At 45.2% G+C, this 14,238-nt stretch overlaps 1 protein-coding gene across 1 annotated transcript in view; it reads left to right on the top strand.

Moving 5' to 3' along the window:
• Nucleotides 1-13,817: 13,817 nt before the first annotated feature.
• Nucleotides 13,818-14,238, top strand: part of LIPC (lipase C, hepatic type) — a 50,058-nt gene continuing 49,637 nt past the window's right edge. Inside the window, exon 1 of the mRNA XM_028706501.2 lies at nt 13,818-13,974. Coding sequence (XP_028562334.2) covers nt 13,890-13,974 — 85 coding nt within the window. The 5' untranslated portion in view covers nt 13,818-13,889. The remainder of the gene's footprint in view (nt 13,975-14,238) is intronic.

The raw sequence follows: 14,238 nt of genomic DNA, 5'->3' as shown, positions 1-14,238 counted from the left end.
GGGCCTGAGCCTGCCCTGGCTCCAGATGCGGGGATTCCCTCGTTGCCTCCAGCTGGGCCATCACTTACAGCTGCTCCACTACCGGTGGTCTAGTAACCCACCGACGTCTCCTGAGCTGCAGAGACTGAGGTCTGAGAGAAGGAGAGACCTGAGTACTCGCAGGAGGAGTGTTCGCCTTAGGGCGAGACAGGGAGGTGAGTCGCCGGGGGATCAGGACCAGCCGCTACCCTGGCAAAGATAAAAGGCTGTCGGACCCCGCCCCAGATTGCGGGAGCAACACTGCTATAGGCTAGATCCTGTGCCTGTCCTTGCCTGATTTCCTGCCTCGTGTCCTGCTTTGGCCCTGTCAGACTGACTCTTAGCAGAACCTCCGGATTCTGGTCCAGTCCTGGACCGCGTTTCATGGGTTACCCCCGGGCCCAGCACAAATGTCCAGGACATTCCAGGATGCAATTAGAAGCCAGGAATGGCTTCTGTCAATTTGGAATGTTCCAGTCAAAATGGGGCAGTTGTGAGGTATGGTGAAACTGATAGAGACAGCAATTCTTTTAGGCGCATCTGATATGTGTGCGACTGCGCATGTGTGATTTGCGCTGAACCGGAAGTGACCCAAAAAGTTGATTCCCACGTGCAGGGACCACAGCATGGTTTGAAGTCTAACAAAGCAGCAGGGTATATTAAGAAAGATGTTAGAAAGGATGAAATTAGATAAGACAAAACCTTAAAATGCAATTGTATGTAATTTGAGTTATAAACATGGATGGTGGGTCAGCAGGAAATCACTAGTTTTGTTGAACCAGAATAAATTGTAACAAATATAACTTTCTATATGAAAAAAAGAATAAAATGTTATTACAAGAAACCCCAAAAAGGGGCAGGGTGGGGGCAGAACATGGTGTTTGCTGGCTTTTTCAATGGTTTTTAAAATATACACAATTTTAATGTGCAGTGCCTTCGAACATAAACCCCATGTAAATTGAGAGTTCCCTGTACAGTTTTGTGACACACAGGGTTTTTCTTTTTGGCTTGGCAGTCCTGAGAATCTGGGGTGAGGGGGAAGTATTTTAGACTTTGTCAATTAATTGCTGTGGCAATGTTTAAATTTGACATAAGGGTTGGCACCCCCCAAAGAATCCTGGGAGGTGTAATTTGCTAAGAGTGCTGAGAGTTCTCTGGAGACTTTGCAGAACTATAATTCTGCCACAACCCTAACCCTTAACAAACTACAGTTCCAAACATTCTGTGAGGAAAGCCATGAAGTTTTTGAAGTGTTGTGATGCTGCTTTAAATGTGTAGTGCGGATGGGTCCATTTTTTCTGTCACAGAATATTTGCTGTCTGTGCGCAGTGCTTTTTTGTCACAAATTATGTATGCTGTGGGACGCGGGTGGCGCTGTGGGTAAAAGCCTCAGCGCCTAGGGCTTGCCGATCGAAAGGTCGGCGGTTCGAATCCCCGCGGCGGGGTGCGCTCCCGTTGCTCGGTCCCAGCGCCTGCCAACCTAGCAATTCGAAAGCACCCCCAGGTGCAAGTAGATAAATAGGGACCGCGGGAAGGTAAACGGCGTTTCCGTGTGCGGCTCTGGCTCGCCAGATGCAGCTTTGTCACGCTGGCCACGTGACCCGGAAGTGTCTCCGGACAGCGCTGGCCCCTGGCCTCTTAAGTGAGATGGGCGCACAACCCCAGAGTCTGTCAAGACTGGCCCGTACGGGCAGGGGTACCTTTACCTTTACCTTTTATGTATGCTGTAGCAAGCTGTGTCCCCCCTGCCCCCGCATCTAAGCATTCACTGAGGCCTTGAACCATGAAACCCAACCAGACATGATGTCCTCCCTCCTGGATTTTTGTAGAAGCCCCTTTTCATTGCTTGGCTCCAGATTCTCCAGCCGCTTTGCACATTTTACAAATTCCAACTTCATTTCAAATTTGCTTTTCAGACTTGGGCTTTGTTTCGGGGCTTTGTCCTCAGATGCCTTTGTCCTTCCTCCTCTCTGGGCTGAGATTTGGGGTTTGCTCTCCTAAATGTTTTGCCTCTGAAGTGGCACCATCAAAACAGCCCTCAAACACGGATCGCTTTTCAAGCTCTTTCCTGCCTCTTTATTTATCTTCTTTGAAAGCCACTTTCAAACACCTCATCTGCAAAGACGTCACTGTTGCAGCCAGCCCTGCCTGGCTTGTACTTGCTGTTATTAATCTCTTCCTGAAACAGAACTCCTGTTATCAGAAAAAAGGGAGCCCTGCCTTTCCACCTGGAGCGAGTGGAGCAAGGGCCCTTGTCTCTCGTAGGCCTCTCAGATCTTTTCCTGTTTGAAGAAAGAGAGGTGAACAAGCAAGGCAGCTTCAAAAGAAAACGGTCCCTGACGTTGCAGGTTTCACATCAGTCCTCTTCCTGGAACAGAGAAGAAAAAACACACAAACCTGAAGAATCCCAGATCTGACAAGTTGGGGCTCAGCAGGCAGACAGCCCGAGCAGTTCCTTTTTTACATTTTATTTATAAAAATATCTACAGTATATACCCCATTCATTGAAAAAAGAACAGTTTACAACAATTGCACATAAAACCATACAACAAAACTATATTAAAAAGTTAAAAGTTACAGACTCCACTAACCCAGAAATAGTACCTCGGGTTAAGAACTTTGCTTCAGGGTGAGAACAGAAATCGTGCGGGAGGCCCTGTTAGCTAAAGTGGTACCTCAGGTTAAGAACAGTTTCAGGTTAAGCACGGACCTCCAGAATGAATTAAGTTCTTAACCCGAGGAACCACAGTAATTCTGAATTGTGTGTATAAGCCTGATGGAACAGAAATGTTTTCAGCACAGGGTTGCGATACGTCCGGAATTTCCCAGAAATAGCCAAGATTCGGTCATTGGAAACAGTGTCCAGGTGGAAATTGCTTAAATGTCTGGGGAAATGCAGATGTATTGAGGCATCTGAATATAGACTGTATTTTTAATTAAGGTTTATATTGACTTATATCTTGATCAGGTTCATAAAGTCTAAAAAGGGCTTGAATTCACAAATGTTTCATGCCAGGCAGAGAAAACCTTGGCCATTCTCCTAAGACAAGGGGCCCCCTTGATTTATAGCAGGAAAATAACTTTCAAAGTCGTAAAAGCTGGAATTACAGACTAAGAGCGAGGACATTGACCTACATGTTACAGAAGATAAAAAAAGCAGAGATAAACATAATTAGGAATGAGTAAAATGATACCAATGTGCCTCCCAGTAAAATGAGCCAGATCTTCTTCCTAAGGTTAAAAAGGCCAAGAGCAATGGAGAAGCATCTAGCTGGCAGAAAAAGAGCATTTCTGGGAAGTCTTTTTTAAAGGCAGTTTCTTTCTTAAACTGAGAGAGTTAAAAGAGCAATAAATATTGGGAACAGCTAAAGAGGAGAGCAGATGGCTGAAGGGGGGGTGAACTGAAGAGGTTCCTTTTAAAAGCTGTTTTTTACTGAGTTCCTTCCTTTCTATTTTGAGAAGCTTTATTCTTTTAAAAGGTTACCTATGATAATGTATGAAATATATTAGCTTAAATATATTGGCTTAAATGTAATTATGCAAAGGATTTAAGAAATGCTAGATTCTTATTTCATATAGTTGTAAGAGTTGTATTTATCCTGAAATTAAGTCAGTCACCAGCCTAGCCCCCCTGCCAGACAAGAAGACGCCATTTGGGCGCTCCTGATATATAGTTGTCAGACATTTGTTTAGAAACCTTCAAAATGAAGGAGATCTTTCAATGTTGATGTGAAACTCAAGATCCTTGACATATGTTTAAGATAAAAATTTAAGATTAACCATTTGTTTTAGAAGGCAATAGGGCGAAGAGGGCAAGAGGTGAGCTGGTAATTAATATTCCTTGTTGAGACACATGTAAGATATATTACTACTTATTTGTCATTTATAGATGTAACAATATATAGCTCTTTGTGCTCCATATAAGGACAGGAGGATATGGGTGTATCTTTTGTGATTGGATATAGCAGGCAGCCAATAGGAAATCCAACCAGGCTGATTGGACAGATGCAGCCACAGGAGGAGCAAAGGGGGCTGGATTAAGGGAATATAAGTGCTGGCCATAATGGCAGGAGGCCAGGCCAGAGCTTGGTAACCATATACCACTGTGCCTCTCATTTATTTGTCTGACAAATAAATTATTATTTTAATTTCTCTATTGCTGCGTTGAATATTTCATTCCAGCTAAGCGTTAACCACAAGCAGGGTGCTACATTTTGGCAATTTTTGTGTCTTGATTTTCACTTTTTGATATATGGTGACCCTACTTCAGCAGGTGTTTAAAAGTTGCCACAGAAGGACGAAGGTGATGGACTATATGGGATTGGCAGAAATGACTGGCAGAATCCGAGACCAGGGAGAAGAGTTGGTGGAAGAAGATTGGAAGAAATTCAAAGACTACAGAAATATTGTAAAATTAATGAATGTTAGAATGATGTTGGATAGAAATTAAGTGGTTTCCAGCTGTAATGCTTTAAGAGAATATGAAAAAAGGGTTATAAATAGGTAAAAATCTAATGGTAAGGATTTGCTGAACCAACAATTTGAAGTGGAATACAAAAAAGGGAGGTATGAGGAGGTCCGGGAAACAAGCTAAAGGAAAATAAGCAATGGAAAATCTGTGTGTTTTTAACTATTTTTATTTTGTATTTTTGTTATTTTTTTCATTTTTATTGTAATACTTAAAAAATCTTAATAAATATCTTATATATATATATATAAAGTTGCCACAGAAGGTGCCTGCTGCATCTCTGTTGGCAGAGTTCCCCAGGACTTGCCCAAGGACACTAAAGGCTTGGCTCCCTGTTGTTGTCAAATGAGCCTTGCTAGCACGGACAACAGCCAATGGTGCTCCTGCAGATGATATTGGAGACTGAGCTGGGATATAAGGGTTTGGGGGGTTCCTGAGGCACCCTGGACCTAAGTTGTTCTGGGCTTTGTAAATAAATGCAAAGCAGCCGACTCCAGCAGTGGAAACGCAAGAGGTGTTGCCTTGCCCTTCCCACCACATCCACCACTGGTGGAACGCCCGCCTCTCACCAAGTTTCAGCAAGAGGCAGGCGTTCCAGCACATGATGTCACTGCTCATCTTTCCTGTCCCTGGAGTGGAGAAGACAAGGGGCAAGGCCTTACAGAATGCCCCCTTCTCCTGCCAAGCTCAGCAAGAGCGAGGGGCATTCAGCCAGCGGCCGAAGTGTGGGGCAAGCGGGGGGCAGAAGGCAGCACATCTCCATTTTGCCTCAGGTTGTGAAATGGGATGGGCCAACCCCGACCTTGAACCTAGCTCAGTAGTAGACAGGCAGCCAGTGCAGACGCTTTATGTTATGTACTGAAGTTCTCACCCTGGGCCAGCAGGGGGATACTGTAGTTTTCACTCAGATCCACATATGCAAATAAGGGATTGAAAGTGACGTTCAGTGATTGGATAGTTACAGAAAATGGTTACTGTTGCATTCTAGTGGAGCTCTATATAAGCAGGCTGGCTGAACCCTTCAGTTCTGTTCTGGTCTGTGAATAAACAAGAACTGTTTGAAGAATCGCTGTGTCGTCTGATATGTTCACCCACAACTTAACACTTTAAGAATGGCATCACTTGTTGTCAACCAGGTAATGGTGCAGGAGAACTTTCTCCACCCACAGCCAGCCCCAGATTTGAGGGGGTCCTGGACAGAATGCCTCCAGGTGGGCCCTGCGGATGGGCAGCAGCTGTAGCCTGGACAGTGCTGGGTGGCTGGGGGGGGGCATTTAATTACCCCCAAATTCCACTTATTGAAGAGGCAATTTCCCCAGGGCATATTCAGTGCCCCCCCCCTGCAAAAACGCACAACAACCAGGCTCTCCCCAAGCTCTCAGATTACTTCAGAACGGAGTTTAGAGGTAACCAGCCAATTTTCTCCCTCCCTTTTTAGTTCTCCTTTAGCAAACGTTAACGTTCGTGGTACAAAACTGAGAGTACTGCTCTCCCTTAGGGCACCATCTGTTGCCATCTGAGAGGTGAAGAGGAGAGCGCTGGGCTTCCCCAGCTAGTTCTTTTGTATTTTCACCCAACTTCAATATATTTTAAGTGGTGCTTTGGGCAAGATAGAATCCACCTTCCAGCCATGCTCTTTCCGCTAATCACGAATGTGCACCTTTCATTTTGGACGTGCAGGTCCGCCTCTAATTGGCACACTAGCCTGGGAGCAGATGGAGGGCCTGATTAAGAGCAGCCCTTCTGGCAATCACAGATTCTCACAACTCAGACAGTGGCGTCAGTGGGCGAAAGGGGGGGGGGTGCCACTGGGGAAAGGCCAGGAGAGGAAGAGAGCTTGAAATGTATGCAGTCTCCATCTCTGGGGAGAGTGATCCAGGGACTCAAATTTGCAAGCTAGGCTTTAAATGAAACCAAATTTGTTACCTTTAAAACTTGACTTTGGTGTGTGAAGAAGAGGAACTCTTCTAATTGGTCCCCACCTGGTGCTGAATAAAATACATTTTGCATTCTTTCATATGCCTCTAAGTAAGGACTTAAAAAACACTTGCTCTTTTCAAGAGGTACCGTATTTTTCGCTCTATAACACGCACCTGACCATAACACGCACATCGTTTTTAGAGGAGGAAAACAAGGGAAAAAACATTCTGAATGAAACAGTGGATGTATCATTTTTGTGCTTCATGCTGTGGCCACAGACATGTGATCTGATGATGAATTTGGGGTGACCCAATGCAAAAATCCTGAGAATTCCTGTGGATCCATGCTTTGTAACCACGTTTTTGCACCATTGCAGCCCCAGGCAACAGTGGGTGCGTGATTTTTTGGGTGCAGGCTGTAGCCATGGACATGCTATGTGATCTGATGGTGAATTTGGGGTGACCCAATGCAAAGATCCTGAGGATCCATGTTGATCTATGCTTTGTAACCACATTTTAAGTGGGGAGCGAAGGAAAAACAAAGAAGGGACATGAGAGGGGTGTGCAGAGAAGCAGCTGGCTAAGAATGCTGGAGAGGGATAACGGGTGGGAGGAAAGAAAGGCAAAAGTTCCCCCCCAAGCCAGCCATATCTCTCTCTCTCTCTCTCTCTCTCTCTCCCTCCCTCCCTCCCTCCCTCCCCCCTCTCTCTCCCTCCCTCCCCCCTCTCTCTCCCTCTCCCTCCCCCCCTCTCCCTCTCCCTCCCCCACTCTCTCTCCCTCTCCCCCAGCAGCACCGGAGCACAGAGAGGAATTAGAAAGAACGACACTCTGCTTGCCTGGAGGGGAGGGGCTTTCCCTGCTCTTTGTTCCGTTTCAGCAAACACAGCAACGAAACAGAGGAGGGTGGGCAGTAAGACCCTGAGGCAGAATGCAGGAAAGCTGCCACTTCCTCTTTTCAGGTTTCCCTTCTCCGTGACTCGCGATTTGACTTTTGCTTGATTTTTTGGCTCCAGGGACCACACATTCGCTCTATAACACGCACAGACATTTCCCCTTCCTTTTTAGGAGAAAAAATCTGCGTGTTATAGAGGGGAAAATACGGTATGTTAGAAAAATGTCCATTGTTTGGGCAGGCAAGAAACACAGTGCTTGTTTTACGAGAAAGATGTTTTGGTGGCGTCAAGTGAATGCCTAAACCACCCCAAGCTCTGTAGCTACAGTGGTGCCTTGGGTTACAAACGCTTCAGGTTACATACGCTTCAGGTTACAGACTCCGCTAACCCAGAAATATTACCTCGGGTTAAGATCTTTGCTTCAGGATGAGAACAGAAATTGTGCGGCGCAGTGGCAGCAGGAGGCCCCATTAGCTAAAGTGGTGCTTCAGGCTAAGAACAGTTTCAGGTTAAGAACGAATTAAGAACGAATTAAGTACTTAACCCAAGCTACCACTGTATACATTTTTTCAATGGCTTTTGATGACTGGTGGCTACTAGTTAGAAAGGACACCCTGCTTGCTCTGGTGGGGGTTTTATGGGAGGGGCTAGTTGAAGGCCATTTGTGCAGTCAAACCAACAATTCCTGCTTTGGCAGATGGGCACATGAAAAGACTGAGATTCATAGAGCTTTCTTGTAAAATTTGCTAGCGAGAACTCTGTGAGATCATTTCCTTTGTCTGCCTTGGCAGGAAGCTGTAACACTACAGACATCCTGATTGCATCTTTCTTCATAATGTTGGCAAGCTGACCACGTGTGCATGTCTGAGCTCTGCAGCTCGGACACCATTTTTGAACTTACATTTTGTACTTTTGTAACTTAGATAGTAGTTTTAAACCTGCCTTCATTTTGCTGCTGTAAACTGCTACTTCAAGACCTGCAATATGTATTTAAAAACTTTTTATTTTTTTATATAACCATGTTTGTGTCATTATTGTTTTTAAGGGGGAGAAAGGATGTAATACCGGGAAAATCCAGTCTGTCTGGATTGTTGTGGTAGAAGGTTAAATAAACCTCGTCTTAGCTTCCAAGTTTAAACTTCAAAGGATGGCGCTCTGTTGATCTCACAAGCATGAGCATGGAAGGACAATACCTAAACAATATATCCTCTCCTAGTGTCTGAATCCTAGAAATGACATTTTTATTATTGCTTCCAATATTCCAAAGCTAAAAGATGAACATCCAGGCACCCAAGAATCAAAATCCCGGTTCCAGGAGTTGCTGGTTCAATCACAATTTGGATTCATGAAGCAAGGGACATGGGCAGAAACCCAATTCCATTGAGCAGCAGTGTTTTGCTGTAGGCTGGTCATTCTTCACTTGATGAGTGCACATTAAAATTAATTGGAATTACTCATGTACATCAAATAGAGAAGAGGGTCATTTTTTATTTTACTTTAAAGGGAAAGAAGAAGCAGACCCTTGAAAACACACACGCTGCAACAAGCCAGCAACCAAGGCAGGAGGGGGCAGAACACAGCCTTGTCAAAAGCAGCAACAACCGAGGGAGACTTATGCGTTTGTGGCTTGCAAGGTGGAGATACATAAATTCTCTCTGGAGCACAGTCGTGAATCTTGCAAGCCGGCGGCCTGCTGATGTGCCTCCAAACGTCACAAGTGACTACAAAATATGTGGATGTTTGCCCATAGACCCCAACAGCGCCATCCCCACAGTCCTGTGATGTGCTTGGCAATGGAATTCCACAAGGATGAAGGGAAAATGGGAACCAGGACACCATCAGAATAGTAACCCAGCTGAAATCCACAGGGGTGTGTGGGTGGGTGTGGGTGTTGTGCTGGTGTCATGTGCAGAGGAAGGAGCTGAGCAGATCCCAAGGCAGCAGGAGGGGGATGGCTCAAGGAGCTCAAAGAATCTCAGAGTTGGCCCCAAAATTAGGGTCATCTACAGGTTTGGGGGGGGCTTGGCAAAGTGCCATCTGTGAGCTGCATCGGGGGCCCCACTGGCTGCAACCTTCATCAACAATCCACAATTTCATCAATCATCCATAGCCATTGCGTTACACCTCACACCCATAGCAGGATGTACACACACACACACTTGCAAATACCCCCAATAACCTGGGAAAGGTAAATTGCATAAGAACCTAAAAAGAGCTCTGCTGGATCAGGCCAATGGCCCACCAAATGCAACATCCTGTTCTCACAGGGACCAACCAGATGCCTCAATGGGAAGCTCCAAAGAGGACCTGATCACAACAGCAGCACTCCCCACCCCACACGATTCCCATCAACTCACATTCAGAGGCACATTGCCTCCAACACTGGAGACAGAGCATGGCCTTATTATCCTCTGTGGATTTGTCTAATCCTCTTTTGTTGTTGTTTAGTCATTTAGTTGTGTCCGACTCTTCGTGACCCCATGGACCAGAGCACGCCAGGCACTCCTGTCTTCCACTGTCTCCCGCAGTTTGGTCAGACTCATGTTTGTAGCTTCGAGAACACTGTCCAACCATCTCGTCCTCTGTCGTCCCCTTCTCCTTGTGCCCTCCATCTTTCCCAACATCAGGGTCTTTTCCAGGGAGTCTTCTCTTCTCATGAGGTGGCCAAAATATTGGAGTCTCAGCTTCAGGATCTGTCCTTCCAGTGAGCACTCAGGGCTAATTTCCTTCAGAATGGAGAGGTTTGATCTTCTTGCAGTCTATGGGACTCTCCAGAGTCTCCTCCAGCACCAAAAGCATCAATTCTTCGGCGATCAGCCTTCTTTATGGTCCAAATCCTCTTTTAAAGCAACCCAAATTGATGGACATTATTACCTCTTGTGGGAGCGGATTCCACATTCCCCCTTGTAACTAATAAAATTACTTTCAGGATATCCTTAGGCTAATTTGCACTTTGGAGCTGGAGGAGGAGAGGGCAGAGGGTGAAGCAAGAGCTGTGAGTGGAGCGGGGCCCTTTCCCCATCTTTTGGACCCCCAAGGGAACTCAGCAAACCTGCTGCACCTGGAACTGGGTGTGGAGAATGCCCATAAAAAGCAAGTTTAGAGCAGGAGACCAGGGTGATGTCTGCTGTTTCCAGGAACTCTTCTTGTCGTGAGGTGAGCTGAGAGCTTGCTTGGACCCTTGGTGAGAACCCAGAGACTGAGAGGGAGGGTGTGTCAGAATGAAAATGAGTGTGTGTGTAACTTTGTATTAATGTAACATTTTCATATGCAACTGTGTTTTTGTAATTTTTTTAACTTAGCTGTGGCTGCTTCAGTTTTTTTGTACACCACTTAAAGACATTTTAAATGCATTCAGCAGTATAGAAATTAAATAATCAATCCATCCATCTTCATACCGGCTGAAGAACAGCTGCAAAATTTTATCTTATCTTTTTGCACAAAGCCCTGGGTGTGACTGTTCTGCAGCATCATGGAATTATGCCAGAAAGCATTAGGCTTTTGTTGCAGAGAATGCTAGATAAGCAAGGGCCGCAGGACATGGCCCCTTTCTCTACAGCAGGCTGGTCTCTATGGGTGTCAGGCTAGGACCTGACCCATCAGGGCTCTTACTGATGGCATTCCCTCCCTCACCCCTTGTGCAGGATTGTTTCCTTCTGACCTGGTTATACATTTTCCTGTTGTTAAGGTGTGCAAACATCTTATCTGGAATTGTCCTTGGTGTCTGTCCTAGCCTACAGCTTTTCCCTGCTCCGTAATGTCATTACATCTTCAGAAAAACCACTTTCCCCCACCCAGATCCCTGTTTTGGTCAGTCTGGCAAAAGCAGACACCAAGGGTGTGTGCACCATATTTTATATTCTGCCTTTCCAGCCTCAGTTTCAAAACTTCTGCTGAAAAAGACCCTCAGCAGCTTTTTCCATTGCCAACTGGTTTTATGTTTATATTAGGGCTGGGCGATACCTGATTTTCAACATTGTGATATATCACTAGCTAACTGAAATATACTCAGAGTCGAGAGTGGATTTCATGCTCTTTATTCGGCTCATAAAGGTGAGGAGGAATGAAAGTCCCCTCAAAGTATCTGCTTTATATACATTATTTACACCATGGGCTGCACGTGATTGGCTAATTCTGGAATTCTCCTGTAGGCCAATCAGGTTGTGTATTCACTTCCACCTGGAGCTGGATTGGGTGGCTCCTGCAGACCAATCATACTGCTGCATTGTTCTAGGACCAATCAGACTGCTGAATTTTGGATCCTATTCAACTTAGTACATAACACTAACCATCACTATATACCAAAATACCACAATGTCTGAAATAAGAGGCGTTGGCTGGCTTCACGGTTTTTTGCACGTTGTGATTTTTGCATAGCACACACATACACACACCATTATTCACAATATATTGCCAGGTCAAAAAAATTGAAACCAATATCATACGGACTTGAAACCAGTTTTGGACAATATATTGATATATATCACCCAGCCCTAGTTTATATATTATTTTAAATGTACACCCTGCTTTTCTTTATAAAATCAAATCAAAGCTGCTTACAAGTAATTCATAAAAAGCAATAAAGCACAAGGACAATTACTAAAATCAGTGTCACACACAGAGGGGCCTTAGGGATCGTCTGATTACATCCCAGCTCGATAACTGAGATTGTCAGCAGGAACATCATCGGTTGCTCTGCGAGTTCGCAAGGCCCATTTGACAACATCAAGAAACTGAACCTTTAGTGTCATCAGTCCTGTGGAATACTCTGCCAGTAGAGATTCAGCAGGTGCTTCCTGTGACAACTTTTTAATGCTTGCTGAAAACCTTGATATTCCACATGCAAATAAAAATCCATCCTTCCACACTGGTGAATGGATGCCTGTTTTTAACTTTTTAATAAGTTTTTATTATGGCATTATGCTTTATTGCTGCAAATTACTTCTCTAGCTGAACAATGCTTACAAAGATGCATTATAACAAGGGACAATGCTGCCAAAAATGTGTCCATTAGTCAAAACTGCATACAAAAAAATAATAATGATGAATTTTCACGAGGATTTTAATCTGCAAATTGCTGGAGAAATGTGGTGAACTGAATTTTAATACTGGGAAAATGAAAAACGGAGAGAAGCAACATAGACAGATCCTTGCATCCTGCCCTGTTCCTTCCTAGATTCACCACCTCCATCAAAATGGGCGAGCCAGGATGGGGGGGGCAGGACTTTTGTTAAGGAGGGCAGAACCGATGTGATTCGTCAGTTATAGTTACGTATTTCTGTTTTTTTACTTGATCTAGGAGGGCAGCTGCCCCCCACCCCTTAGCTACACCCATGTCCACCACTCTGCTTAGCTTTGTGGGCACACATGCTAAACCCTGTCTGTGGTGCCTACCCTTTTCCCCAAAGAATGAGACAAGAGACCAGAGTATGGGTTCAAATTGGCCACAACTTTATTGAGCTTCAGAAGTGGGAAACTTCGCATAGGCCTTGGCAGGTAACCCTCACAGCCCGTCTGGCTGAGGATACACAGGCAGATGAGATCCAGTGAGAGGGGACTGTGAAGCACAAACGTACACAGCATGCCCTTCCACCGACCTCGTCCTGGGAGTCTGACCTACATGCCACCGCTCTAGGGCCAGGGACTCCCAGTTTTTTGCCCCTTGAATGCATCCCCCCCATGTTGATCCTGGAAGGAAGAAAACCAAAAGAGGCTTGGACAAAAGGGGTCAGCCTCTTTTCTTTGGCCTTTGCCCCACCCCCGGTCAGCCGTCCATTGTCCTCCCTGACTGAGGGCGGGTCAAAGGCCAGCCCAAGCAGGTGGGAGGCACCCGCCCAGGTGAGCCCTCGCTTGGTGCCGCAAACCCCCTGTTATGTACTGAAGTTCTCACTCTGGGCCAGCAGGGGGATGCTGTAGATAGTTTTCACTCAAGTCCACATATGCAAATAAGGGATTGAAAGTGACGTTCAGTGATTGGATAGTTACAGAAAATGGTTACAGTTGCGTTGTAGCTCTATATAAGCAGGCTGGCTGAACCCTTCAGTTCAGTTCAGTTCTGGCCTGTGAATAAGCAAGAGCTGTTTGAAAAATCGCTGTGTCGTCTGATATGTTCACCCACAACTTAACACTGCCCACCTGTGGGGAAGGGAGGGCATAAATTATCACAATATAGTTCAGAGAAGTGGGGGGGGGGGAATGGGTTTCATTTCCTGTACCCATTTTGCAATATGTTTGGACTAAGATCAACCAAAACTGAGTGAACTCCCACAGTATTTCATAAAACAAAACACACAACCTCACATTTTGATCTGTGCAAAATTGATCAAAGTTAAAAAAAACAACATAAAAGGTTAGTTCTGTTATGGTCTGGGGTTAGGCTAGGGGTGGTTCTGTGCTGAGAACCAACTCAGATTAAGGTGATGTTTCTTTGGGGCAAAGAGGGGGAGACACTGAACTCCATTTTAAAGGTTAATCATTAATGAGCTGCTGATCCTCACTATGTATTGATGAGCAGGGGGGGCTATTCCTTTCCTTCCTGTGCCCACATCACGCAGGAAAGCAGCCTCTCTTGTTGTGTAAAAAGGCAAAGAGATGAGAAGCTTCCTGATCTTTTCACTTCTGTTCCTTTCCTGCCTTGCTGTTAGTCCTGAGATTCCAAAGAACAGGAAGAAGAAAGGTGAGTTGCCAACTTTCCAGATTTTTAACATGCATTTGTGGAAACTGCGCTGTGGCCGTGCTGAGTAAATGGTAGATGCTGTTCGAGGACAGATAATGGGAAAATTCAAAAAAATGTGGGTCTGCTTTGAGCACATGGTGGGCAGGATTGGGCTCACATTCTCCCCGAATTGATAACTCTTATAGCAAGACTGAAGTGGCTTTGCAAAAGAAAAAGAAGAAAGATTAGCACCCATAAGTATCTGCTCATTGGGAAACTGAGTAT

This window comes from Podarcis muralis, chromosome 14, assembly GCF_964188315.1.
Source record: "Podarcis muralis chromosome 14, rPodMur119.hap1.1, whole genome shotgun sequence".
In the NCBI taxonomy this organism is placed as follows: Eukaryota; Metazoa; Chordata; class Lepidosauria; order Squamata; family Lacertidae; genus Podarcis; species Podarcis muralis.
Note: the sequence above shows the minus strand (reverse complement) of the source record. Positions and strands in the feature narration are given on the sequence as shown.